Genomic DNA, 25378 nt, shown 5'->3' with positions numbered 1-25378 from the left:
TGAAGGGATAGAATATGACTCTAAAAATGAAAAATAAAAATGTTTTTTTTAAAAAAGAGATTGATAAGATGTTGGTTGAAAAAGGGAAAAAGAAAAATTCAAAAAAAAGTTAAAAAAAATTAACTTTGAAAGACTAATGAATCATGGTAAAAAAGCCATGAATTCTATGTGCAGTATTCGCCTAGCCCTGGAGTTCTGCCGTTCTCATTGATCGGTAAACTTGGTCTTGGCTTGCTGGCTGTTCTTGCTGATTTTCTGGGGGAGGGGCCTGTTGCCGTGGTTGCCAAATGTCTTTGCCGGAGGCGGAATTGCCCCGCCCTTGCCGGTCCAGGCTAAGCCTTCTGCTTGGGTTTGCTCTCAGGAGCTTTTGTTCCCTGCAAGCTTTCTGTACAGCTTTGGAGGACGAGAATGAAAATGGCGGCCTCCCAGTCTCCACCCCGGAGGAGCCGAGAACGTGGGGCCCCGCTCCTCAGTGCACCCGCAGAGAAAAGCAGCCAGTCACTCCCGTCTCCCCGGTCTCCGGCCGCACTCCGTGCTCACCCGGCCTGTGACCGAGCGTTTCTGTCTCTGGCACCTAACCCCGTGTGGAGTCTCCAAACCCAGCAGATTCCTGCGGTGTGCTCCCGCGCCACTCCTTCCGGGGCAGGAAGGGAGTCTCCCCAATCTGCCGCTTGTTGGGTCCCTGCTGGAGGAGCAGTGGCCCGACTGTACCGCGGATCACAGTTTATGGCCACCCTGAGCTGAGACCCTGCGCTTCGGCTCCGTCTCTGCAGCCGGCTTCCCCGCTCCGATACCTGGGAGCTCTGCTGCACTCAGGCACCCCCGGTCTTTCTGTGACCCCGAGGGTCCTGAGACCACACTGTCTCGTGAGGGTTCCACCCCCGCTTAGCCACTGGAGCGACGTCCCTCAGCGGAGCCGACTTCTAAAAGTTCCGATTTTGTGCTCCGCGGCTCTATCACCTGCCGGTAGCGGCTGACGGAGGCCCCCTCCCCCGCTGTCTATCCTCCCGAATATCGCCTCAGATTCACTTCTCCGCACGTCCTACCTTCCAGTAAGTGGTCGCTTCTCTGTTCAGAGAGTTGTTGCTATTCTTTTCTTCGATCTCCTGTTGAGTTCTTAGGTGTTCAGAATGGTTTGATCCCTATCCAGCTGAATTCCTGAGACCAGATGAAATCCAGGCCTCCTACTCCTCCATCTTGCTCTGCCCCCTCCTACTCGTCTTTTAATTGAAAGTTTGTACCCTTTGACCAGCATCTGCCCATTTCCCCTACCTCCCGCAACCCCTGGTAACCAGCAGTCTACTCTGCATTTCTATAATTTCAGTGTTTTTAGATTATACATATGAGTGAGACCATACAGTATTTGTCTTTCTCTGACTTTCTTCACTTAGCATAATGTTCTCAAGGTCCATCCATATTATTGCAAATGGCAAGATTTCCTTCTCTCTTATGGCTGAATAATATTCGTGTGTGTGTGTATGTGTGTGTTCATTCATTTTCTTTATCCATTCATCCATCAACAGACACTCAGACTGTGTCCATGTCTTGGCTCTTGTGAATAATGTTGCTGTGAACATATGGGTGTGGGTATCTCTTTAAGGTAGTGATTTCATTTCCTTTGGGTGTATACCCAGAAGTGGAATTGCTGGATCATATGGCAGTTCTTGTTTTTATTTTTTTGAGGAATCTTCATACTGTTTTCCATAGCACCTGCATCAATTTCTCTTCCTACCAACAGTGACAAGGGGTCCCTTTCCTCCACATCCTTGCCAGCATCAACTATTTCTTGTCTTTTTGATCCTAGCCATTCTGACAGGTGTGAGGTGGTATCTCATTGTGGTTTTGATTTGTATTTCCCTGATGATGAGTGATGTTGAGCATCTTTTCATGTGTCTCTTGGCCATCTGGATATCTTCTTTGGAAAAATGTCTATTTACGTCTTCTGCACATTTTTAATTGGATTATTTGGGGTCTTTTGCTTTTGAGTTGTATGAGTTCCTTATATATTTTGGACATTAACTCCTAGTCATATACATGGTTAGCAAATATTTTCTCCCATTCTGTAGGCTTGGGGATGACCTATTAGCTTCATGAACTTGGATGTTAAAGATCTCCTCAGTTTGGGGAAGTTCTCAACAATATTTAAATAAGCTTTCTACTTTTCCCTCTCTTCTCCTTGTGGGACTCCAATGATGTGTAGATTGTTTCTCTTAATGGTGTCCCGTATATCCCATAGGCTTTCTTCATTCCTTTTCATTCTTTTTTTCTTTTTGTTCCTCTTACTGGATAATGTCAAATGATCTTTCCTTGAGCTCACTGATCCTTCTGCTTGGTCCAGTGTGGTGTTGAAGTGCTCGGAACAATGAATTCTTTCATTCAGTCATTGTATTCTTCAGCTGCAAAATTTATATTTGTTTTTTTATGTTTTCTACTTCATTTTCTTCTTGTGTTTTCCTGATTTCATTTAATTGCTTTCCTAAGTTCTCTTGTAGCTCTCTGAGCATCTTGAGAATAGTTATTTTGAATTCTTTGTCAGGTAATTCATGTATCTCCATTGCTTTGGAGTCAAATTACTAGAAGGTTTCTGTGTTCCTTTTGTGGTGTCCTGTTTCCCTTCTTCTTTGTGATACCTATAGCCTCACATAGATCCCTGCACACAGGAAGAAGTAGTCACCTCTTCCAGACTTAATGGACTGACTTTGATAAGGAAAGACCTTCACCTGTAGGTGAGAGCATGTTAGAGTGTGCTGTGACCCCAGGTCTAGTGGGACAGGGCACCAAGTACAGGGCTGGGTGTTGGCTTCATGTCTGGGGTTGGGGGCGTGGTGTCTTGGCAGCTCAGGCCACTGGGGTCCACCACATTGATAATTATGTGTCCTTGGCAAGTGCTGCTGGGAATCCTCGGGAGCTGCAAGGGCTGTTGGGGTCCTCAGCAGTAAGTCCACATCTAACAACCAGGAACGAGGTCAGGCAGTGGTGGTAGCTGGAGCTGGGGGTGTGTACACATTCCGCCACGGGGACCAGCTGCAGGCGCCTATGTAGTGGTGTACACCAATTGCAGACACACGTGGAGTGGCAGGAGCCAGGGCCAGCAGCAAGGATCAGGGTGAATTATATGGGTTCACTAGCACCTACATGGACCCTGGCTACTGGCATGCCTGCCTATGGCTGCAGGGTCTCACCATGAGTGCACAGCAGTGGAAGCCACTGACAAGACTCGGGCCAGTGGGATGCAAGTTCATAGTTGCAGGTGCTAGCTACAGAGGAGCCCAGCAGTGCAGGCCACTGACCAGAGGCAAGGCCAGTGCTGGGCCCACAAGCAGCTGGGGGGCCTGTTATGTCAGCATGCACTGCCATGGCTGCAGGATCTCAGCCCGGGTGTGTGCATGGCAATAGAGGCCAGTGATGGAACTCTTCCCAAGGGCACACCCAGTGCTGGGTAGCAGCTGCAAGGGTCTAGTTGACATCTTGCACTCACACAGCTGCAGAGCCCAGGACTACTTGCCAGTGCAGATCCTGGGTTCTGGCAGTGAGGGAGATGGGAGTGGGAAGAGACCCAGGTGGCTGGGCATCTGCACACACAAAACCTGGGAAATCTGCCAGGGTTTCATGGTGGCTATGCTGGATGTTGGGTTCTTCCATGGCGAGAGCTGGGGTCCTGTGCTGAGCAGGTCACTGAAAACCAGAGTGACTCCCACTGCAGGGTTGATGCGGGTAGCCCCTGCCCTTCTTTCTTGTTCTGAGATGTCTCCACTTCACTGGTCTCTAGGTGGGGTGAACCTGAATGGCTGTCCTTTATGTAGTGCCCCAAAAGGCTGGAAGAGGTGATTGTTCACCCAGTTCTCCTTTTCCAGTGCACTGAACTCTTTCTAGCTGAGGAGCTCCCACTTGGCACTGAACAGTGCCCGCCTGGGATGAGGCCAGCGAAATGCATCTTTACCTTTTTATGTAGTTATTTTCGGGATTTTTGTTCTACTGTGTTGCTCAAGTTTCTCAAGTAGATTCCTGACCTCTCCCAGTGGTGTTTTTGTTCATGGATAGCTGTCTAATTGTTGATTTTTGTGGGAGACAAAGGCTGGGGTCTGACATCAGTCTCAAAAATAACGTTTATCGTGAATAACATTAAGATTATAGAGCCTTTGAAAAATATGATAAACTAAATGTTGAACTTAGTATTTCCCAAACTTTTTGAGCACAAAACATCTTATAAAAATAATGCTTCTCAAGGGCACCTGGGTGGCTTAGTCCTTTGGGTGTCCCAACTCTTGATCTCAGCTCAGAGGTCTCTTAATTTTAGGGTTGTGAGTTCAAGCCCTGCATTGGGACCTCCTTAAAATAAATGAATGAATGAGTAAAATTAAAAATTCAAAAAAAATTAATGTTCCTCAGAACACAAGGTATGTGGGAGAGACAAATTCAGCCTCCACCATTCAGATCCAGCTCCCCCTGGTGTCCAGGAGAGGCAAGCAGCTTCCTGTCAGGAAGGTCCCTTCCCTTCTTGCTTTTGTCCTCTGCCAGAGCCCTGCCCTGATCCCTGGGCTGAATGAGGCTCTGGGCTGGATAGCACTAAACCTTCGAGGCTCTCAGGGTAACTTCTGAAGTACCATGTGTAAATATGCTCTGCCTTAGCTCGATCGTTTAGGGGCTCTTTTTCCTCGTTTTTGATGTTAACGTAACATTAGGAGGAAGACTATTTTTCTTTTGTGTCCAGTTTCAAACTCCTGTCTTCCTCCAAATCAAGCAGTTTTTATTTTCTTCATGGTATTCCTCACTTCATCTTTGAGCTCTTTTTATCAAAATAAGATTAGAATTACTGGATGATCTGTTCTCAATTTCACCTAAATCAGATACTAGTTTCCAAATACTAAGAGGATATTTATGATGGCGATGGCTACAGACAAGACACACTCTTAAATTTCATCTACCTTACATTTTCTCCCTTCCTTTCTTGTGTCTTCAGTCAACAAAGCAAAAACTCAAGCCCCGATTCCTGATATTTGCCCATTTCTGAGGTATAGGTCCTCTCACCCATGGTCCAGTGCAAGCTATCAGTATGTGTCATTGAGCCATGGAGTTGAAAAGAGAATGCACATGGCACACCATTGTGTTGTATTTCCAACATGCAAATAAATGTAAATAACCTCAAGAGTATAGTTTATAGTGAGATCATTAGGAGGTGATGAGTTTTGAGTATTTCTCACCTTCCTAAATATAATTTCCTTAATTGTAAATTTTAGTTTTTAATAATGAGTATGTCTAACAAGTGGCTCAAAAAATTCCGCAGGTGTAAACAACCAGCTTTCCCAAGTCAGTATCAGCTGGCTTCAGCACAATATTATATTCCTATTGCTTGTTAGGATAACAAAGCATAGACAGACACGCTCTGTGTTGCCTTTGAGACTGTGGAGATAGAAAAGGGGACATGACGTTCTCTTTGTGTCTTTTAGACGGGTCCGTTAGCGAGCCAGATATGGCAGCCAACTTCTGCCCTGACCACAAGGCATCCATGGTGCTGTTCTTGGATCGTGTTTATGGCATTAAGGATCAAACTTTTCTGCTCCACTTGCTAGAGGTTGGATTTTTACCCGACTTAAGAGCCTCTGCCTCTCTAGATACAGTAAGTGGCTAAAACAAGAAAAAATATTTTTCCCATCATTGTACATTGGTGACATTGGATTTCAAAGTGAATGTTTTCTATTTATTGATTACATGTTAGCAGGCTGCTTTAAAGGGTGAGAAAACAGAGGCACCAAGAAATGGAAGATCCTAATTTGTTGTGCCAGACTTAAATGTAGGTAAACTTAACCTCAAATATTCAATCCAGGTTCCTCTGTTGCAAGTTTCTTGGCTCTATCTGTTGTGGGGGCACATCCTGTGCATTGTAAGATATTTAGCACCGTCCCTGGCCTCTACCCTCTAGATATCAGTAGTACCACCTATAAAACCAATTCTAGGTATCATCAAATGTCCTCTGGGGGACAGTATCTTCCTCAGTTGAGAACCAGGGCTTATTGCTTATGAAAAAGGCTGGCTGGCAGAATTATAGGCTAGAAATACTCTTCCCACTCTCCTTCCTTAAGTTTTATGCACTGCCCATCAGGAAAGATAGTCTCCAAGTCAAGCAATTATGGGGTATTGGGCATGACAAGGTCAAGATCAGAGGCCAAGGGCAAACCCAAGTTCGAAAGTCAAGGGTGAAGAATCCAACATCAACAGACATCGACACAGGAGGCCCCAGGAGTTATAAAGTTTAGATGCACAATGCCCCAAGTCAGGAACAGTACACCAGGAGTCCTGGGTCCAAGGAGAAAAGAATAATTCAGTCAGCATAAGTCTAAAAACATCTTGCCAGTGTAGGGTTCCTTTTAAAGAGCCAGAAGAAACATGTCTTCTTAATCAGTCATAAAGTCTCTCAAGGCTCCACCTAGTGTCCAACAGAGACAGAAGTCTGAGCTCTGTAATGGGTGGTCTGCCAGCCCGTACCTTAACTGGGATGGATTCAGTTTGAATGGGTTACTCACAAATGTATAGGATCACCCAGCAATAGGAAAGCAATCCAAGCCCCAGTCTGAATCGGAGCTCCATTCCTATCTGTGGCATGGGGATAAGAAATGGTACATCCATGAAAGTGTTAGGGGGATATGGTCCTTTTGGATAATTAAAACAATGGTTCCACAGCTACTTTTGTTTTGAGTTTTTCTATAAATTCCTTGATTTAAAAAATAGTAATTGTTTTAACTTGTGAGACATTCTCAAGGTTCCTGATCAGATCATTTGATTTTTTTGTAGATCAAATAAATGGCAAATGCTATTCTACCATTTGGTGTTCAAATCACATGCTTGTCTAAGTACCATCTGCCTCACAAGAAGTTAAACATTCAGTTCCTTAGTACATGCATGCTCTTTTGAAAACTTTTAAGCCACTGTAATCAAAACTCTGTCCTTCCCCATTGTGACAACTCTGTCAAAATGATAAATGTGGAAGATTTGCTATTTCTTTTCAGTCTGATTAGTGAATCTTTTCTCGAAGAGAAACTTTTGATAATAGGAATACCCAGAAATGTGTACAGTTCAAAACAGTGTATCACATCATAAGTTATAGAAAATGTGTTACAGATCTAACAGCTGTGATAATCACAGGACATAATGAGAAGATCTCATCTTTGTGGATCTCAAGCTTTCTTCTGAAGTTCTTCAGTTTTCCAAGATGGTAGCTAAGAATGCTTTGACAAAGTGTCACTAAGTGGGCATTCCTTGTGTCTAGCCTGTCTAAACGAATGAAAAAGAACACTGTGAGTGATAATGACAGCAGAATTTTAGAGCGGGTCCTAAGTTTCTATTCCGTGTACCCTTTTCCCATGCAAACTTAGGTTCCCTTTAGTGACTTCCACCCCATGCCATTTATTAGATCATGAATGGCTCACAATGCTTATAATTTAAGTGATGGGGGTCAGAGCTCCACTTTCTGTCTATAAAATGTCACAAAACCAGTAGTTTGATGGCTTGCTCGTCCAATAGCCACTTACTAATCTCAAAATCACAAGAGTCTCCAAAAGGTAAGAAAAGAGAGCTCCAACAGAAGAATAATATAGTAGCTTGTTAGCTGGCCTTTGCAAACACGAAGAACGTTGCGTTAGACCAATCATCAGCTGATGTTAATAGGTTTTAGAATCCCTCTTTGAGGGAAACAGATGGTTGTGGATCATTTAGAATGAGTTGGGGCCAGCCGGCCTTTGCGTTACTTCGGTTTGTTTTTTCTTTTAACCTGACTTTGTATTTTCTCACTGAAAATGTAGAAGAGAAGTGGGTCTCCTGACAAGGTAAAAAGTTGTTCACTCTGTTGCTGTGAGACACTGTTGCGTGTAAAGCTTTCCCATCTGCTAGGCAGGAGCTCCGTCCTCGGGGTAAGCTTTGCTCTGTCTTTCCTGGGGAGATTAACCAGAGTCCCAATCCCCTTTCCTAGGTTTCTCTGAGCACCACAGAGGTAGCACTTGCCCTAAATAGGTATTTATGTTCTGCCGTGCTCCCGCTCCTCACAAGATGCGCCCCTCTCTTTGCCGGAACAGAACACTACACGTCTCTGATCGATTCTACACTACAGACAATATACAGGCTTTCCAAGGGACGGTCCCTCACAAAAGCTCAGAGGGACACCATAGAAGAATGTTTGCTTGCCATTTGCAAGTAAGTACCCCTGCCCATGTTTTTCACCTGCATATATGCTTCCCTGTCAGCTTCATTTAACTGTGTAATTGAAAAACTGGTGACTCCAGTCTGAGGAAGCTTCCAGGCCTTAGCCATACACCCACCCTTTCTCAGTGATCTCCTCGTAGGATATGCTCTGTCCCCTCCCCCTGCCCCCTTGCCATAAGTTTTCTGATCACTTCTTCCTTGAGTTCATCTCTCACTGTGGAGAAATGGGGGACACAGCTCAGGCTCTTGCCCTGAGGGTTCGTGGGCCAGAAGATGAGACTGTCTTTCAGGCAAGTATTCAGTGTTCAGATTAAGAACTAATGTTTTGGTTCCTAAGATAGAGTCAGAAGCAAGTTTTTCCTCCATGGCTCCTTCCTTGTCCATCTGTGGATGGAAGTCAGGCAGTCTTGAGCTGAACCTACTTGCTAAATTATGTGTATGTGTACGGACACTTTTCTGTGCAGAGAATTTGGAGGTGCCACTGGGTTTTTAAAAGACTTGGCAATCTACAACTAAAAGCTAAATCCATGTTGCTTATCTCTCCTTTCTCTATCTCAGAATTTACTTGCATCAACTACCAAGGCCATGAGCTCTTTGATAATTTGATAAATTGTTCTCTAATTAGTTACTGCATTTGCCTGTTAAATGTGTTTTTGAGGAGAGAGCCTTAACTTAAAGATATTCCAGTAGTGAGGATTTCAGGATAGTGGCTCACAGGGCCTTAAATTCCCTTCTGATCACACCAGTAGGTGGCTTCAGATTCCAGCTATGCGCTGGTCAGCTCCAGCTTCATCCTTTGGACAGTTGGCCCTTAGAGATGGCTATAAAATCAATTGCACCTTCTTTCTATTATATTCTTTGTACATAATCAATGACTGTATTTTGAGTGTGCATGGGCCCTACAACATCTTGTCACCTGGTGATGAGACTTTACCTTAGGTATCTCAATTCATTAGCCACACATTCCTCTTTCTGTATTTTAACTATACAGTTGACCCTTGAATAACACAGGTTTGAACTGTGCGGGTCCACTTGTACATGGATTTTTTTCAATAAATACAGTACTATAAATGTTTTTTCTCTTCCTTATGATTTTTGTTAATATTTTCTCTAGCTTCCTTTATTGTAAGAACACAGTATATGATACATGTAACACAAAATATGTGTTAATCAATTGTTTGTTATTGGTGAGGCTGCCAATCACCAGTGGGCTATTAGTAAAGTGTTGGAGGGGGTCAAAAGTCATACATGGATTTTTTTTATAGATTTATTTATTTATTTGAGAGAGAGAGAGAGAGTTGGGGGTGGGGGGGCAAAGGGGGAGAGAGAATCTCAAGCAGACTCCCACTGAGTCCAACAGGGGGCTTGATCTTAAGACCCTGAGATCATGACCTGAGCCGAAATCAGGAGTTGGATGTTTAACCGATGGAGCCACCCAGGCGCCCCGAAAAGTTACACATGGATTTTTTACTGGGTGGGGGAGGGGTCAGCTCCCCTAACTGCCATGTTGTTCAAGGGTCAACTGTACTCACTTTTTAAGTGTGTTATCATTGACTGTGATTTACCCAAGATCTTATTTTAGGAGCTAAGTGTTTGGCGGCTTAGTGCTGGTGTATGGTTATGGATGAGTGTTTCTTTTTTCATTCTTCCTTCCTTTATTATATTCTTTCTTACTTTTTTAATTCGATCTCTCTGTTTTTATTCCATACTGCAGTCACTTGAGGCCTTCCATGTTACAGCAACTCTTGCGACGTCTGGTTTTTGACGTGCCCCAGCTCAACGAATACTGCAAAATGCCTCTTAAGGTGAACCTCCTCACTGTTTTAGAAATTGCGTCCACGGCACGGAGACTTGCCTTGCAAAATGTGAGGTCTTCACAGCTGGGGGAGCAAAATAAACATTAAATGGGTTTTACTTTTTTAAGCTGAGGACTAAGAAGGTACAACCCACCGTATCAAACCCCTTCTTGAGCATCTAGGTTGCAGAGAGTAGATCATTAACTGCCCCAATTTTCTTTAATTGCTTTCCACTGACTACTTGTTATTGAGCAGAAGTTAATGAGGGGGACTTGGATTTTGCACTTTCCTGCCTTAATTAGGTTTTCAGAATGTTTTCAGTCTCAAAGAGCTTTGAAGGCCTTGCGATTATTCATTCAAGTATAGAACCTAAACTCTCCTTTTTCTGTTCCATACTGTTTTATGCCTTCCTTTTTCCTCTGTAACAGACCCTCTGTTTGTTTTTTACTCTTTATCTCTGTTTTCTTTTATTGGTGGAAAGTACAGCTACAGAGCTATCTGTTGTCTCCTGGATGATTTTTTCATAAATTACAAAAGTTTTATCACTAACACAGGGAGCAACATCTGGGCCTGGGTGGGAGAGCACCACAGTCAACTGCCCACCCAAGAGAACAGCGTTTTTTATCTTTTACCTAAGAGGTACCTGCCGTATTTGCATATTCATTGTGCCAGCCGTGGCCAGCCACACCTGAAAGTTCTGCCTGGTGATTTAATAGAACTTTCCCTTCTTCTCAGAAATAGCCTAAGCAAGGATTTCGAGATGCGCTTTACTGGGATAAACAGAATTCCCAGAATCCTTTAGTTCAATCCTCTGTCTCCATGTCCAGCAGAAAACAGCTTGTATATTGTCAGAGATTCCACTGCCCTCCAAGGGCTTGTTCTCTCGACTCTTAATCCCAATAAACGTTTTAGCCGAAAACCATGGTTTTCACAGTTCAACTTGGCATTGCTTCGTCGGCAGGCCTGTACAGTCAGCTGGATTCTGGCTCCTGCTTCAACAGCACTCAGTGAGCTCACTTTTGCGTCTTAGAGCAGCAGGATTTTTCTTAGAGGATGTGGATCCCACCTGCTGGGATGGGAACATTGGCGCTGTCCTTCTGCCCTCTACTGGCCACATGTGGAACTGTGGTAATGTGGCCAGGCCATCAGAAGGCTCAGGAGAAAGGCAAGGAAAGCCATGGGCAGAAATCAATGTAGAGAAAATCACCACATATTCCCCATCATCCCCATGTCATCATCACTCAGAATCTTCTAAATTTATAAACAAATGTCTCAGAAGGAGTTCTTCCCACCTTCAAGTGCCTGGAAGGTTACACAGCAAGTACTTTCAGAGGGTAGCATTTTCTCATTGGAAATAGAAACAGTTCCTCTCCATTTTCCGACTGCTAGGGGCACATTAGGAGGCACAAGAATTAATCGGGCAGATTCAGCTCAGGCTAGAACTCATCAGGCAGGAAAGCGGACCATTCCCAGTGGTGTGCAGGGACCTCTCTGTAGCTCACCCAGCTGTTGCAGGTGTTGGCTTCACTCTCACATGGGCTGCTTACTGTTCTCTTCTCCCCTGCATGGTGTGGACGCCTGTGGATCTTCTCTGCCCCACTCACTGGTGCAATCCTGTTCCAACCTCCCAGCTTCTGACGAATCACTATGAACAGTGCTGGAAGTATTACTGTCTGCCTTCAGGATGGGGGAGCTACGGGCTAGCTGTGGAAGAAGAATTGCACCTGACAGAGAAGCTCTTCTGGGGGATTTTTGACTCCCTCTCCCACAAGGTAATGGTAGCACTTCCCGAACAAAGAGGGAGGACCATGATGACCAGTGAATAATCAACGCCTATGAATAACAATAGCTAATATTATTAGCCTTTGCTACCTTCTAGGGACAGTGCCAATTACTTCACAAGCATATTACACCATCCTTACCCCCAATGCTCTGAAACCGGAACTGTGCTAATCTACATTTCACAGGTGAGGAAAAGTCTCAGAACAGTTGAATAACTTGCCAGACTCACAAAGCTAATACATGGGAGAAGGACTTCCAGAGTAAATTAGAAAAATATGTCCCTGGTTCAGTCTTGATGACTTACCTGTGCCCCCATTCCTCTCCTCCTGACCTTGTGTGGCCCCTGTTAGCCAGCCTTTACCAAGTTCAGATGGAGAGGAGAAGCCCCAACAGCCACTGTGAGGTTGAGATGTGGGATTTTCAGAAGACCGCATGCCCTTCTAGGGAAGGTTCTTCACAGCCACTCATTTGAGGAGGAAGTTGAGTAAAAACTGAGGGTCTCTGAATCCCAAACCTGTGTACCGTCTGAGTGAAAGACAGTTCAAACTCTCACACTTGCCTTCACTCCTTAACCCAGGTTATTTAGATTTCTGAGGTCGTCAACTTTAAAGGTAGAAAAGGAGTAGGTCTGGTCTTCTTACCAAAGTCGGAAGCATGTGTATAGCTGCAATTGGTGTTCACCTGCACTTAAATTTTCTTGATTCCTGTGTTCCTTTGGTCTAGTATGAGTAGGTCAGAAGCTGCTCCTAACCCCATGTTATTTGACTGAAATTTCTTCCGGGCCCCATTCAAGAGAGAGTGGATGTGATATTGAGCCATCTGCTGATGATACCAACGTAAGACCCATATGAGCTAGTGAAGGGACTGGCAGAGCTGCTGCTGCCCAATCTGGTCACAGGTTGGGTCAGTTTCTATAACCATCTATGGTGGAGAAGTTTATAGACCACTATAACCCTTAGATATTCTTGCAATTAACAATTTGGGAGAGAATGATTTAAACTTTGATTTGAGGTTTTTCAACTTAAAGCCAATGGTGGCTTCAGGGCTTCACAGTTTGTCATTTTCATTCTCCAAGGATCACTCAGTTTCCACCAGAAAGTATCCAAGAATTTACATGTTTGCCATTTTGGTTAACCTGGACAAGTGCAAGCATGTTATTTTTTTCAGCTAATTGTTGAATGGTTCTGCATGGGTAGCCCTGGTTCTCATCTCTGTATTAACATGGTCTTTGTCTTTCTTCACAGAAGTATGACCCAGACCTTTTCCGAATGGCCCTTCCTTGTCTCAGTGCTATAGCGGGGGCCCTACCACCGGATTATTTAGATACCAGAATCTCAGCCACATTAGAGAAACAGATCTCAGTAGATGCAGATGGCAACTTTGACCCCAAACCCATCAACACCATGAAGTGAGTTCAGAATCTTCTCTAAGCTGGTCCTATATTTTACCTGGTGGCCCATGTTTTTCTTTCAGAAGGTGACAAGAAATGTAAACTTTCCTTCCTTCCCCCCTGCCAACACTGCTGATCATTTCCCTTGATGCTACAAGTCACATCAGGCACTGAATTTTGTCTTTAACTCTTGAAGGTTTCATCCATCCATAGCTGATTATATACTGTATTATTATATTCTGGGCTTTCTTTTGGGGGGGGGTTTATTTATTATAAGAGATGAATGCTCTCCACAAGTAAACATCACCTGAGGCATTGCAAGAACTGCCCTGACAAATGATGCAATTAATTTATTAATGAGTTTTTTGACAAAATCTTCATTCTTTGTGAATTAGGCCTCTATAGTTCTAATAGCATCGTACATCAAAACAACTCCATAAATAACAGCTGGACTCCAGTAAGACCTCAGGGTATGATGACAGAATAACATGGGATCCTTAGTTGAAAGAGTGGACCCACTCTCTGCCATGCTGGAATTTTGGAATAAACTTATAATAGTATCTTTTCCTCTCTCCTGGTTCTCCAGCATTCCTCCCTGGTGATGACTAGGCCACAGATAAAATACTGGGCAACATGCGCTCAATTTTGTCTTGTGACAGTTCTTTCCTAGTTACGATGTGTTGTGGGTCATACAGTCTTCATCTCCAGGTGCATTTTTTTTTTAAGATTTTATTTATTTATTTGAGAGAGGTAGTGACAGAGTCAGCGAGAGAGATCACAAGCAGGGAGGAGAGGGAAAAGCAGGCTCCCGCTGAGCAGGGAGCCCAAAGCTGGACTCGATCCCAGGACCCCGGGATCATGACCTGAGCTGAAGGCAGCCGCTCAGCCGACTGAGCCACCCAGGCACCCCTCCGGGTGCATTTTAAATGAAGAACTCTAAAAATGCTTTAGATTGAGCAGGGAAAGCAAGACCTCCTGTATGAGCCCCTCGGACTTGTGTTTTGCGGCAGCAGTTCTCCTATGAGAGGCGTAGCCTGAGCCATTCCGAGGGGCTGTCCGCGTCGATAATGTATAAAGTTCATTTTCAGGAAAATTCAGTACACGTTCCATCAGATGGAGCCTTGAGCTGAATGGATGGCCCGAAACAGAATTGAACCTACCTTAAAGAAGAGATTAAGCGTGTGGCAAACCACCAAGCTAGGGCCCAAGAGAAACAGGTGTTGACTTTGGAGAACTTCACACTGTGAAAACGTAAATGTGCAGATGGTGTTAGTAACCTGGATGCCTTCATAAACACTTTGATACGCTATATGCTAGCAATTGTTTGCTAATGATGTATATGGTTCCATGATATTTTGAGAGTTCTGATTTCTTCACATATACCTCGGGCATCATTATGGTTCTTTGAGTAATATGAGTAACCAAAGCTATAAGTTAAGCAAAAAAGCACCTTATTGCAAGGATACAGTGACTTATTATCAAAACCTAGTGAAAAGCTGACTAACCGGGCCTCAGGAAGGACAGGAAGCAAGACAGAGTGACCAAATGAAGAACCTTCAAGTAGGATCCCCATTGGATGAATCAGCTCAAAGAGTTTGATGCCTTAGTCTCAAACATCTCAAGATTCAGATTCCAGGAAGAGTGAGTCTGATTGGTCTAGTCGAATGCCCGTTCTTGATTACTGTTCACATAAGACTCCATGCAATGCAAGACTTGTTCCTCAAGGGAAAATGGAGGTGCTTTTACCACCGGAGGTGACAGAAGCTGATGTCTGCCCTCCTAACCACATTCTAATATTTAAACATGAGTCACTGCATCCAGAAAGGTAGACGACCACCACTATTTTGTAACATTTGCTCCTCTATCTACCCATTTCTGGCATTCCCAGATTGGAGTGGTAGGGTTACAGGCCATGTCTTTGGATAAAGGGATTCTCCCTGTCTCACCCGGACCAGTCTGGCCCTGGAGCCAGGGTGGGTCTTCGGGAGCCAAGGGCACCTGGAGCAGCCGGAGGGAGGTCACCTGTGCAGCCAAGGCTCCTGCAGCAATGTCCTCTGATGAGACAAGGTGTGTGTTTGTGACCCAGCATGGACGCGCCATCCTTCCGCACAGAAGTTCCCTGTCAGGAATCCAGCTTCGGCTTTGGGGCAGCAATCCAACCTCTGACCGCTGATTGCTGGTTCCCACCATCTTTGCACTACATCCAGCTCAAGTGCCTGGGAAGGCTGTAATTTTTTTTTTTTCCTCATAGTTTCTCCTTGCCTGAAAAATGGGAATACATCGTCACCAAGTACGCGGAGCATTCACATGATAAATGGGCCTGTGACAAGGTAGGGATTATCATCCAACTGACAATCCTCATGGGGGCGTTAAACAGCCCAACAGCATTAAAGGGTCCAATCCTGGAAATCTGCCTGATTTGTCTAAGTGACAGACTGGCCGTGCCAAGAGCATTCATTATTTCTGAGCAGCAATTTCCCAGGGTTGGTGGAGGTCGGAGAAATAGGCAGCAGCAACGGCTGGTGCTGCTTTTTGTATTTCTCAAGAAAATGATTGATTCCGGGAGCATTAACTCCTTTCTAAATATTGCATTTTCTGGAGTTTGCACCGAACACATGCTTGCCTGGTTTTGACGTCAACGTGAAATGCAGGGCAGGAGGCTTTCATTAATTTTTTCTTGGAACATAGCATTGGAAAAGGGGAAATAAAACTGAAAGCCTTGCCCTTGCATTTTGCCAGCAAACTGAATTTTATTCTAGGGAGGACACACATCTTCCAATGGCAGGCAGCGGTAGAACTTCCAGACACTCCCTTATTAATCAGCCTGTCCATCTGGTGTTTAAAATTCCTCACCACATGAGGTCAGGCTGCTTAATGAGTTTAATTGCTCTGTCAGCCCTTTAATGCTGGCAGGCAAAGTGGGAGGAATGTGCCAAAGCCATCCAGGATTCCTGTGGGCAGCCAGTTAAGGACTGGGGCCATTGCTCAGCTGCGGCTCCGGCGCATAACTGGGAAGCCACGTCCCTTGCAAAGCCGCAGAAAACCACCTCGGGGCCGTGTGCCCCGGAGCAGGGACACCTTGAACCACTGGCTCAGCCTCTGTATTGATTTGGGGTCTGCTTTTATTCTTTGATCAGTTTCTACTTGGGACTGATGATAACAACAGTCCTTGTTAACTGTAGAATGGGCTCATGCCTCATGATTCTAGAGCAGAGTTGGCATGCTTTTTCTGTAAGGGGCCAGATAGTAAACATTTTAGGGTTTGTGGGCTAGGCAGTCTCTGTTACAACCACTCACCTCTGCAGTTGCAACACAACTGTAGCCAGAGGTAACACATAAATGCAAGAGTGTGCCTGTGTTCTGAAAAAACTGTATTTCTAAAACGGGATTGAGTGGGTTGGCTGAAGGGCCCAGTTTTCTGACCCCTGCTCTAGAAGGAGCAGTATGCCCATTTGGCCAACCTATGAATTAGGGGAAAGGGACACCTCCACAAACCGATAGCAATATCCAGTCTCTCACTAAGCCATGTGGATTTTACGTCCATAGTCCCTCTTGAATTTGGGGAGGTCTCTCTATCTACGCCATGGCTTTAGTCCAGGCTATAGTCATCCTTTGCCCAGATGCTGGTGGTAACATCCTAACTAGTCTGCCCACGTGCCTTTTGTCAGTTCTGTTCTTTACACTGCTGGCAAGTGCTAGTTTCAGTATGCAAATTGAGTCATATTCTACCACTGTTTTCCAGCCCGGCCCTTCTCCTTGTTAAAATCCTTTAATAGCTTCTAACCATTTTTAATACAAAGGCCAAAATCCTAAGCATGGCCTGACAGCAGATCCTACCTCATCTGGCCTCTGCTGCCATCTCAGCCTCATCTCTCCCTCCACGCTCTGCCCTCCAGCCACATCCCCTCTCTGTCTGTCTTTCTCCCTCTCTCTGTCTCTCTCTCTCTCTCACACACACACACACACACACACACTCTCACTCTCTCTCTACATGAGCCTGAAACCCTTCCCACTCTGAGCCAGGTCCCCATGTGAATCCATACACCAGTCACCAATTCATCCTTCAACTCTCCATCCCAGTGTGAATTCCTAGCATACCTCTTTCCCAGATTTCTCAGATGTAGGCCTTCTTAGCATCTTGCTCTTTTCCTTCATAGTGTTTTTAAAGCAGTTTTATATATTTATAAGAATTATACAGTGATACCAGCTATCAACTGTCCTTCTCCTGGTATGGTATGTGATTAATCTCTCTCTCTTCCACTAGCCTGTAAGCTTCACATTTTATAGGGAAGCAGGTTTGCTCACCATCGCCTAGTGGACATTGGTTATCTAGCAAAGGAAAGCATATTTTCCCCTGCCCTCAAGAGCTTCACAGTCTTGTGGGGTAAACAAAATAAGCCAGCCGTCATACAGGTTGTTCAGCACTGCTGGGGGCAAGAGCACTGGGTTAGAGCACATAACCCATAAGAGGAGTCCCTAAGTCAGTAGCAAGGGTCCAGGAATGCTTCCTTGAGCTGGTGACATCTACACTGTGTGATAAGGGGTGGGTCATTGTTCAGGCCCAGGGAAATAAGTGCACTGCAATCCGTGGGAGCAGCAGATGCAAGCAGAGAAGTGAGAGAGAGTCTGGTGGCTTTGGAGAACCATAGTTCAACGTGGTGGGATCACAAAGTAGAGCAGAGGAAGAAGGGTGAGAAATGAGTTGAGAAAGGTCAGCGAGATCTCACGATAGCTTTAGAGGCCACAAGGAGTTTGGGTTTTACCATGATGACAGCTGGGAGTCAGAAAATCTTAAAGCAGTAGAGTGCCCCAATCCAGGTGATTTTATAAATCTCACCTAACGGTCGTATAGAAAATGAAGTCCACGGAGACATGGCAAGACCGGAGGCAGGGAGACCACATGGAAGCTGTTGCTGTAATCTAGGTGAAAGCCTATGGTGGCTGGAACTGAAATACTGGAGGGAAGCTAGGGAAAGGCAGGCAAATGAGCAGGTCTGGGAAGTTCAACACATGTGAGAGGGTGCAGGGAAGGGGGCGTCAAGGAAGACTCCCACACATCTGGCTTGGAAAGTGAGCATACACTGGTACCATTTGCCAAAATGCAGGGAACCCAAGAGGAGGGACCCCTAAGAGGAGTGAAATGCCAGGTTCTGCTTCAGGCATGTGAGGAGGTACCTGTGGGCATCCGAGCAGAGCTTAAATAAGTTTGGAAATTAGGAAAGACATCTGGGCTGGAATACCACTTTGAGATTAGTCCACCTGTGGACCCTGGGCTTGGATTACAGCTACCAGGGAGAGTGCGCTCTGGAGAAGGGACAGAAATTTGAGAAACAGACACATTAATAAGTGGGCAGAGGTAGAGATTGAGAAAGATCAGCCAGGAGTCTTTGGGTTGTGAGGTTATGGCAATCAGGGGCTCTTACTTACCTCTGTATCCATGGTGCCTGGGACAGAGTCTGGCATCTATTGTAGTAGGCATTCAACCGATGTTTGTTGAATGAATTTTGAAACTCTTAAACTTGATGACTCTAGGAGACATGCTTTGCTACAATTCTGCTCTAGGGTTGGCGGGCACGCAGTGCTAATCAAGTCAGCCCCCTCCAGGCAGTGGGCAGCAGGACCAGTCCTCACGTGCCTTTGACCTTGACTTCTGTCCTTGCCTGTAATCATGACATGCTGACCTGAGAAGCATTGTTCTCAGGTCTTTTGAAACCTCCTTCTGTCTGAAACACAAGCAAGTAAGCAGCAAGGACAGCAGCTGAAACAAGAAGAAATAAAGGAGCAGAGTTCACAATTCAGGGGGCAGAGAGCTTGATGGCCTGAAAGGATCAATTAGACACTTTGGGGGGGGAATTTTCAAGCTCTGTCACATCCCATTATTCCATTTGTTCAGTGAAAATAGAAGCTGGGATTTGGGTCATACAGTGGGGCTCTTTGGATGCCAAGGATATTTGAACTGAGAACATTTCTACAGAGTCAGAATGGATGGAAATATGGAATTTCCCTGGATGAAAATGTGAAGACCCATCCACTGATCAGGCCTTTCAAGACATTAACGGAAAAGGTAAGAAACTTGCCTCTGGTAACGCTGAGCGGCCATGCTGATGTGCCTTCCTTGGGCATTCTTTTAGTCAGATGGTTAGATGACTTCAGGGCACATTCACCCTCCAGTTTAAGTAAACTCCTCAGGAGCTCACCAATGGGCAAGAGCCCCAGGACCAGTTTCCAAGAGGCCAGCCTCACATTCTCTTCTTTGGCATTGAGCACCCATTGGATGGAGAAGCACTATTTGGCACCTGGAGGCTGAGCCAAAATGCATTCATAGTTCACTTGCAACAGGACTGGGATGGGCTTTTGTTAGACTGCTGATGTGGGGGACTTAGGGCTAGGAAAACATTGAATTGCTGGAGGAAATTCAGATAGAAATGACTTCCAGTCATGACCGACAAAGGGAGTAGAGAGGAGCGGCCCTAGGGAAATAAGGACAGGTCTTTGGGGTTTATTATCATTATTATTATTACTATTACTATTACTATTACTATTAAATTTGGTTCAACACAACTCCAAATTCCTATCTTGGGATCAGTAAGAGTTCTTTGTAAGCTCTAGGCTTTGTGTTGTATGTAAAACACAGCATGCATATCATTGTATGTATATTGGCCATCTGCAGAATTGTGTAGAGCTCAAGAGAATTCTAAATCTAAGAATCTAAGAATCAAAATCACAGGAGAGCTTTGTGCCAATCACTTCCACGAGTCTCATCTTAAACAGTTAGTAATACATGAGGGGTCACTCTCCTATTCTTGCTCTTCTTTATCCACAACCTAGATAATGTCTGGTACCTTCCCTCTAAAGGCAGGAGACTGTAGGGTCTCGTACTTGAAAATGTCAGAAAGACTGACGATGGTGTGTTTTAGGGGAGGTGACGCAGAGGGCGTCTTGACCGAGGGACAAGAGACTGGAGCCCGCTGCACCCCTGTCCGCCGTGGGGGCCAACTTCGCAGGGAGTCAGGCCAGTCAGAGTGCAGGGGTGTGCTCTGCAAATCTCATCTGCTTGGATTTCCTTCCAGGAGAAGGAAATTTACCGCTGGCCTGCCAGAGAGTCCCTGAAAACCATGCTGGCTGTGGGCTGGTCTGTGGAGAGGACCAAAGAGGGAGAGGCCCTGGTTCAACAGCGGGAAAATGAGAAGCTCCGGAGCATGTCCCAGGCCAGCCAGGTATGACAGCGCGCCCCGGGGCCAACACTGGGCCCGTAGTAAGAACCCCCGGAGAATCTGGGAAAGCTCTCCCTGGGGGTGTCAGGGGCCAAGAACCACCAACAGTGAACCCTGAGAGTACATCTTTGGCAGCTGAAGTCAGGATACTGATAAGAATAAGGAAAATAATGGCAAACCCGGCAATTCTGTCTTTGCTTCCCTAGGGCAACAGCTACAGCCCCGCTCCCCTGGACCTCTCCAACGTGGTGCTCTCCAGGGAGCTCCAGGTCAGTGTTGGTACTTGCAGAACAGCTTATCTTGCTTTCTAAAACCCCCTAAGTGCAGGGGCGTATTATCCTCCAAAGAGGTTTTTTTTTTTAAATGGGGTGAGGGGGGCAAGAATGCCTAGAACATAGCACCACTAAAGTATCAGACTGGAAGAGAACCACATCGGGCTGGGGCCACAGGGCAAGTCTCAGCAAAATAAACCAGTTCTCTAAGAAGGCCAGGCTTTGCACTTCTTCCAGGGATGACATAATAGGTAATGACTCAATAAAAGGAGGAGGACACAGCAAATTACTCTATCAACACAGAGAACTAACAACTAGGAGAAAAAACTAATAAGGCTAGGAGAAAACCTGTGAAAAGACCCCTGGGTGGGGGGCGCTTTCCTTGTCCCAGCAGGTGCAACCAGCCCCAGGGACTCTTGTGTATCCCATGGTGGATTCCCTCAGGGGCCCCGTGATGGTGCAGGATTTCGGGGCAGACAACCCAAAGGATGAAATTAAAAGCCCTAAGCTGCCTCCCCCTGCCCACTTCTCCCCCCCACCACCACCCCCCACTCCCCTCCCATGCACATCGATTGCCACAACAGGCTTCAGCCTGGGCCGGTTACTCCTCAGTCCATCAGACCAACTCTTTGGACCTTAGAGAAAGTTTCTTTCCAACATATACCCTTCATCCCAGGTCACTGTTTTATGAGCCTTATAAAGATGAATTCCATTTGAGAAATCTGTGCAGCCATTTTTCTCCAAGATGTGATTCTTCTTAGTTTGCTCGGCTCAGGGCTTTTGGGGATTCTAGACTGTTGCTTGACTCCCACTTCCATCTCCCTGTCTCAGGTCAGTAATAAAATCCTGAACTCCCATGTCAAATGAAGCGTCTCCAGAATGCAGTTTCAAATGGAAATGTGTGTTTCTCATAAATGCATCAAACTGCCAGGATAATAACTTACAAGGGAAGGACAGAATTAGAAATTGTTTTCTGTGTGTATGGGAAGATATGAAACTAATGAGGTGCATAAGCACAGACTAATTAATGATGGGAGACACTCAGCAATGTGCTGTTAGCATTTGGTGGTGCTCCATTCCCGAGCCTGCCTGAAATAGGCTGACGGATAGGAACCCATTTTTCTTCCTCGTTTTCTCTCTGACTGTTGTCTTCTTGGTGGGACACAGGGAATGGTGGAGGTCGTGGCTGAAAACTATCACAACATCTGGGCCAAGAAGAAGAAGCTGGAGCTGGAGAGCAAAGGTGAGCCAGGTTCTCACCCCTGCAGAAGGTGAGCTGGGGGCAGGTATGTTTTCCCAGAGGTGCAAAGGAAAGACCAACTATGTTGTCCTCTCTCGCTTTCCTGAGCCCAGGTGGTGGCAGTCACCCTCTCTTGGTACCATATGACACCTTGACAGCCAAGGAGAAGTTCAGAGACCGAGAGAAGGCACAGGACCTGTTTAAATTCCTCCAAGTGAACGGCATCGTGGTTTCTAGGTAAGTCCTCTTCCGGCTGATGTTAGCGAGGCGAGGGTGGGCTTGTGGGCACAGTCTCTCCCTCTCCAGGTATTTACTCACCTGCCTGCAAAACGGATGAGAGGAAGGGTAGCTGTTAGTATTTTGAAATGAGAAAAGTTATATTTGGGAGCATGAAGCCGTCTTTTTTGACCTAAACAGGACCACTCGATATCCATTCTTCAAAACCAGTTATAGCAAAGAATCATGACAAATGATACATATACACCGTAAACATTTATTTTTAAATTGAAACACATAAACAAGCATTCATTCACAAATCTTGTGCTATAGGCCCCAAGACCTTCTCTTTGTTGTTTGATCGATTGGAGTTAAAAACCATATCCGTAGTGTGTCCTCAAAGCTTTGGGACTTGGGCTTCTTTACACAGCAGCGAGAATTACAGCATGTATAAAACCATAGAAATACAGTAATCTTCTAGATTTTTTTTTCAACTTCCTCCCCTGTCTTTTACAGTTATCTTCCTTCAGACCTAATTCAGAAACTGTGTATTTGGAAATGCAATTTCAGGCCTTTGCAAAATATGCATCTTAGCTCTCACAGACCCAGCGGTCCTCTTCACACTTTTCATTTTGTTGTTTTATATGATATTTAATTACATAATAACAATAGTACACATAACTGACATAAACAGTCTTTGAAGGAAGGGAACTGATTCTTTTGAAGGCGCAAGTCCACTGAGGAGATGGAATCCATCAAGATTCCCTGAGACTTTTTATCTCAAACTTAGGTTTGTCAGAATTATCTAGAGGAGTGTTGTATGTGAGTATGGTCTTAGCTGCTTAAGTCTTAAAGGTAGAACCTGTTTCCTCTCTGGTCTGATGTCAGTGGTGGGTTGTGCTCCATGGGTCATGCTTGCTGAGTCCCTTGAAGGGTGAAAAACAGAACAGTGTTCCTATTCTGATATAGCCATTCCTCCTAAAAGAAATGTTTGCTAAGCCAGCTGCTGTTTCTTCCATTAGTTTCCTACAGAATGTTGCCACTGCGTGGCAAAAAAAACCCAATAAAAATCTATACAAATACTTCTATTGTAGCTCATATGAAAAAATAACAAAACTTATTTGCCATATTGTCAAGCAGGAAATGTCAAACAGCAGGAGACAGCCTCTGGGGAAGCATTTGAGAAATATTCCCTTCGTCATTTTAATCCTGTTCTTAGCACCCAGAGGAATGCGTACTGTCATTTGCTGATAAATAACTTGCTCACAGAAATGAAAAATTCCTCTTTCCCGCAACTAAAAAGGAACTCAAGGAAATACGGGGGCGGGGGGGGTGGAAGGAAGAAGATCGTTGAGTTCAGCAAATATATCCTAGTAGCTGTATCTACCACGTGCCAGACCCTGCGGAGGGCACTTGGGGGGCAGACGAGGAAGCCAGAGCTCCATCAACAAGGAGAACTCATTCCCCACTATCCACGCCTCTGACCTGCTCCATCTTCAGCTTCCCCTTCACTCCATGACAGCCCATTCTTCCTGGTGCTCAAGTCTAAACCCTTGACTCCTCTTTTCACCCAACCCACATCCAGTCCTTCAGGAAATCCTGATGGTTCTGCCTTTAAAAGATATTCAGAATCTGACCACTTCTCACCTGTTCCACACCATCACCATCATTCCTGAAAGAACCTCTGCCCCGGGCCCCCTGCTTCAACCCTTGCCCCCCCACTCCACAGTCAGTTTTAAACCTAGCAACTAAAATAATCCTTTTATAGTGTAAGTCATTCCCCTATTCAGAACTTTCAGTAGCTTCCCATCTCAGAGCAAAAGCAAAATTCTGAGGATGGCCCACAGGGCCCTAATGATTTACTACCTCCCTCATGTTTTTCACTTCCATTCCATCCACACTAGTATCTGCCATATCCCTTCAACTCAGCATGCATGCTTCTGCCTCAGGACCTTTGCACCACTGCTCCATATGCCTGGAAAGTTCTTTCCCTGGACATCCATATGGCTCACTTCCTCACTTCCTTCAAACCTTTACTCCAATGTCCTTTCCCCATGAAACCAGCACTGGTTGCCCATGTGACACTACAGTCTGCTTGCCTCCCCCCTTCAGCCACTCTTGGGCCACCTTTCATACTGCTTTGAGTTTTCTTTTTTCATAATGCTAATTAGCTTCTAGCATTCCACATAATTTATACTTTCTTTTATATATTATGTGTGTCTAGCATATAGGTTCCATGGAGGCAGGGATTTTGTTTGCTTCTCTGATTTATCCCCAGCTTGATATTTGTTGAATGAATGATAAAGATATTTTGAAAAATCTTTTCAGATATTATTCTAGTGTAGGTGTTGTGTGCTCACAGAGGCAGGTTCCAAGTGCAAGGGGATATCAGTCAGATGACAAATCAGGTCATTAAACCAGAATAACCAGTAACTTTTGGAAAGTAAAGTCAACACACATAGGATTGCTGATGCTCCAAAGTCACATAGTCATCTCTGTTACTTCCTGGGGTTTACCCATTTCCAACCTAGAGGTATGAAGGATCTGGAGCTGGATGCCTCCTCCATGGAAAAGAGGTTTGCCTATAAATTTTTGAAGAAGATCCTGAAATATGTTGATTCCGCCCAGGAGTTTATTGCCCATTTGGGTAAGTATCATTGTGACATATCCCCCAAATGTGTGCTTCCCTTAATATTTCGTGTTCTCAGAAAGAATGTGGCATTCCTTTATCAAGCGATGATGCTTTCCTACTGTAGCTGTTCGTGATTCATTTTGACATCGTATGGTTTGGGGGGGGATGGTGGCTGAGATTTTGTCCCCCTCTTTAAAAAAAAAATCTGTTCATCCTTGGTTTCAGGGTTTGATTGAGCCGTTTGTCATTTTTCATATACCTCGTCCTATTGTAACTTTTCCATTGTTTTGCTTTGTGACTGTGGGCATGTGACTCAAGCTCTCTGAAGCTGCTTTCTCATCGGTGAAGTGGAGGAAAGGGCAGTGAAACAGCTGAGAGATTTGACACGAGAAAACAACTAACCAGCACAGGGAGAAAGCCCTTTGGAAAATAGAAGATACTTTGTAAAATCAAATGGCCCTTCCATGGCCCTCAGGGAAGCCGCTCTGTTTCTAAAATGCTCTGTTTTTGGTTTAGTTTCCTTTAACTGTGGCCACCTTTGTGTTACTTTTGTCTTTGTAGAAGCCATTGTCAGCAGTGGGAAAACGGAAAAGTCTCCCCACGACCAGGAGATCAAATTCTTTGCCAAAGTAAGTGATTCCCT

General features: G+C 45.1%; 1 protein-coding gene across 1 annotated transcript in view; it reads left to right on the top strand.

Annotated features, from left to right (window-relative positions):
• Window positions 1-25378, top strand: part of RYR3 (ryanodine receptor 3) — a 518087-nt gene that overhangs the window by 402398 nt on the left and 90311 nt on the right. Inside the window, exons 47-59 of the mRNA XM_073877464.1 lie at window positions 5448-5617; window positions 7964-8184; window positions 9908-9998; window positions 11621-11761; window positions 13016-13179; window positions 15413-15491; window positions 19136-19225; window positions 20232-20378; window positions 20582-20644; window positions 21815-21890; window positions 22001-22124; window positions 24635-24750; window positions 25297-25364. Coding sequence (XP_073733565.1) covers window positions 5448-5617; window positions 7964-8184; window positions 9908-9998; window positions 11621-11761; window positions 13016-13179; window positions 15413-15491; window positions 19136-19225; window positions 20232-20378; window positions 20582-20644; window positions 21815-21890; window positions 22001-22124; window positions 24635-24750; window positions 25297-25364 — 1550 coding nt within the window. The remainder of the gene's footprint in view (window positions 1-5447; window positions 5618-7963; window positions 8185-9907; window positions 9999-11620; window positions 11762-13015; window positions 13180-15412; window positions 15492-19135; window positions 19226-20231; window positions 20379-20581; window positions 20645-21814; window positions 21891-22000; window positions 22125-24634; window positions 24751-25296; window positions 25365-25378) is intronic.

The sequence above is a fragment of the Callorhinus ursinus genome, unplaced genomic scaffold (assembly GCF_003265705.2).
Source record: "Callorhinus ursinus isolate GAN/ISIS: 27379988/994484 unplaced genomic scaffold, GSC_fseal_2.0 scaffold25, whole genome shotgun sequence".
In the NCBI taxonomy this organism is placed as follows: Eukaryota; Metazoa; Chordata; class Mammalia; order Carnivora; family Otariidae; genus Callorhinus; species Callorhinus ursinus.
The sequence above is the reverse complement of the archived record's forward strand: the minus strand, read 5'-3'. Positions and strand labels throughout refer to the sequence as shown.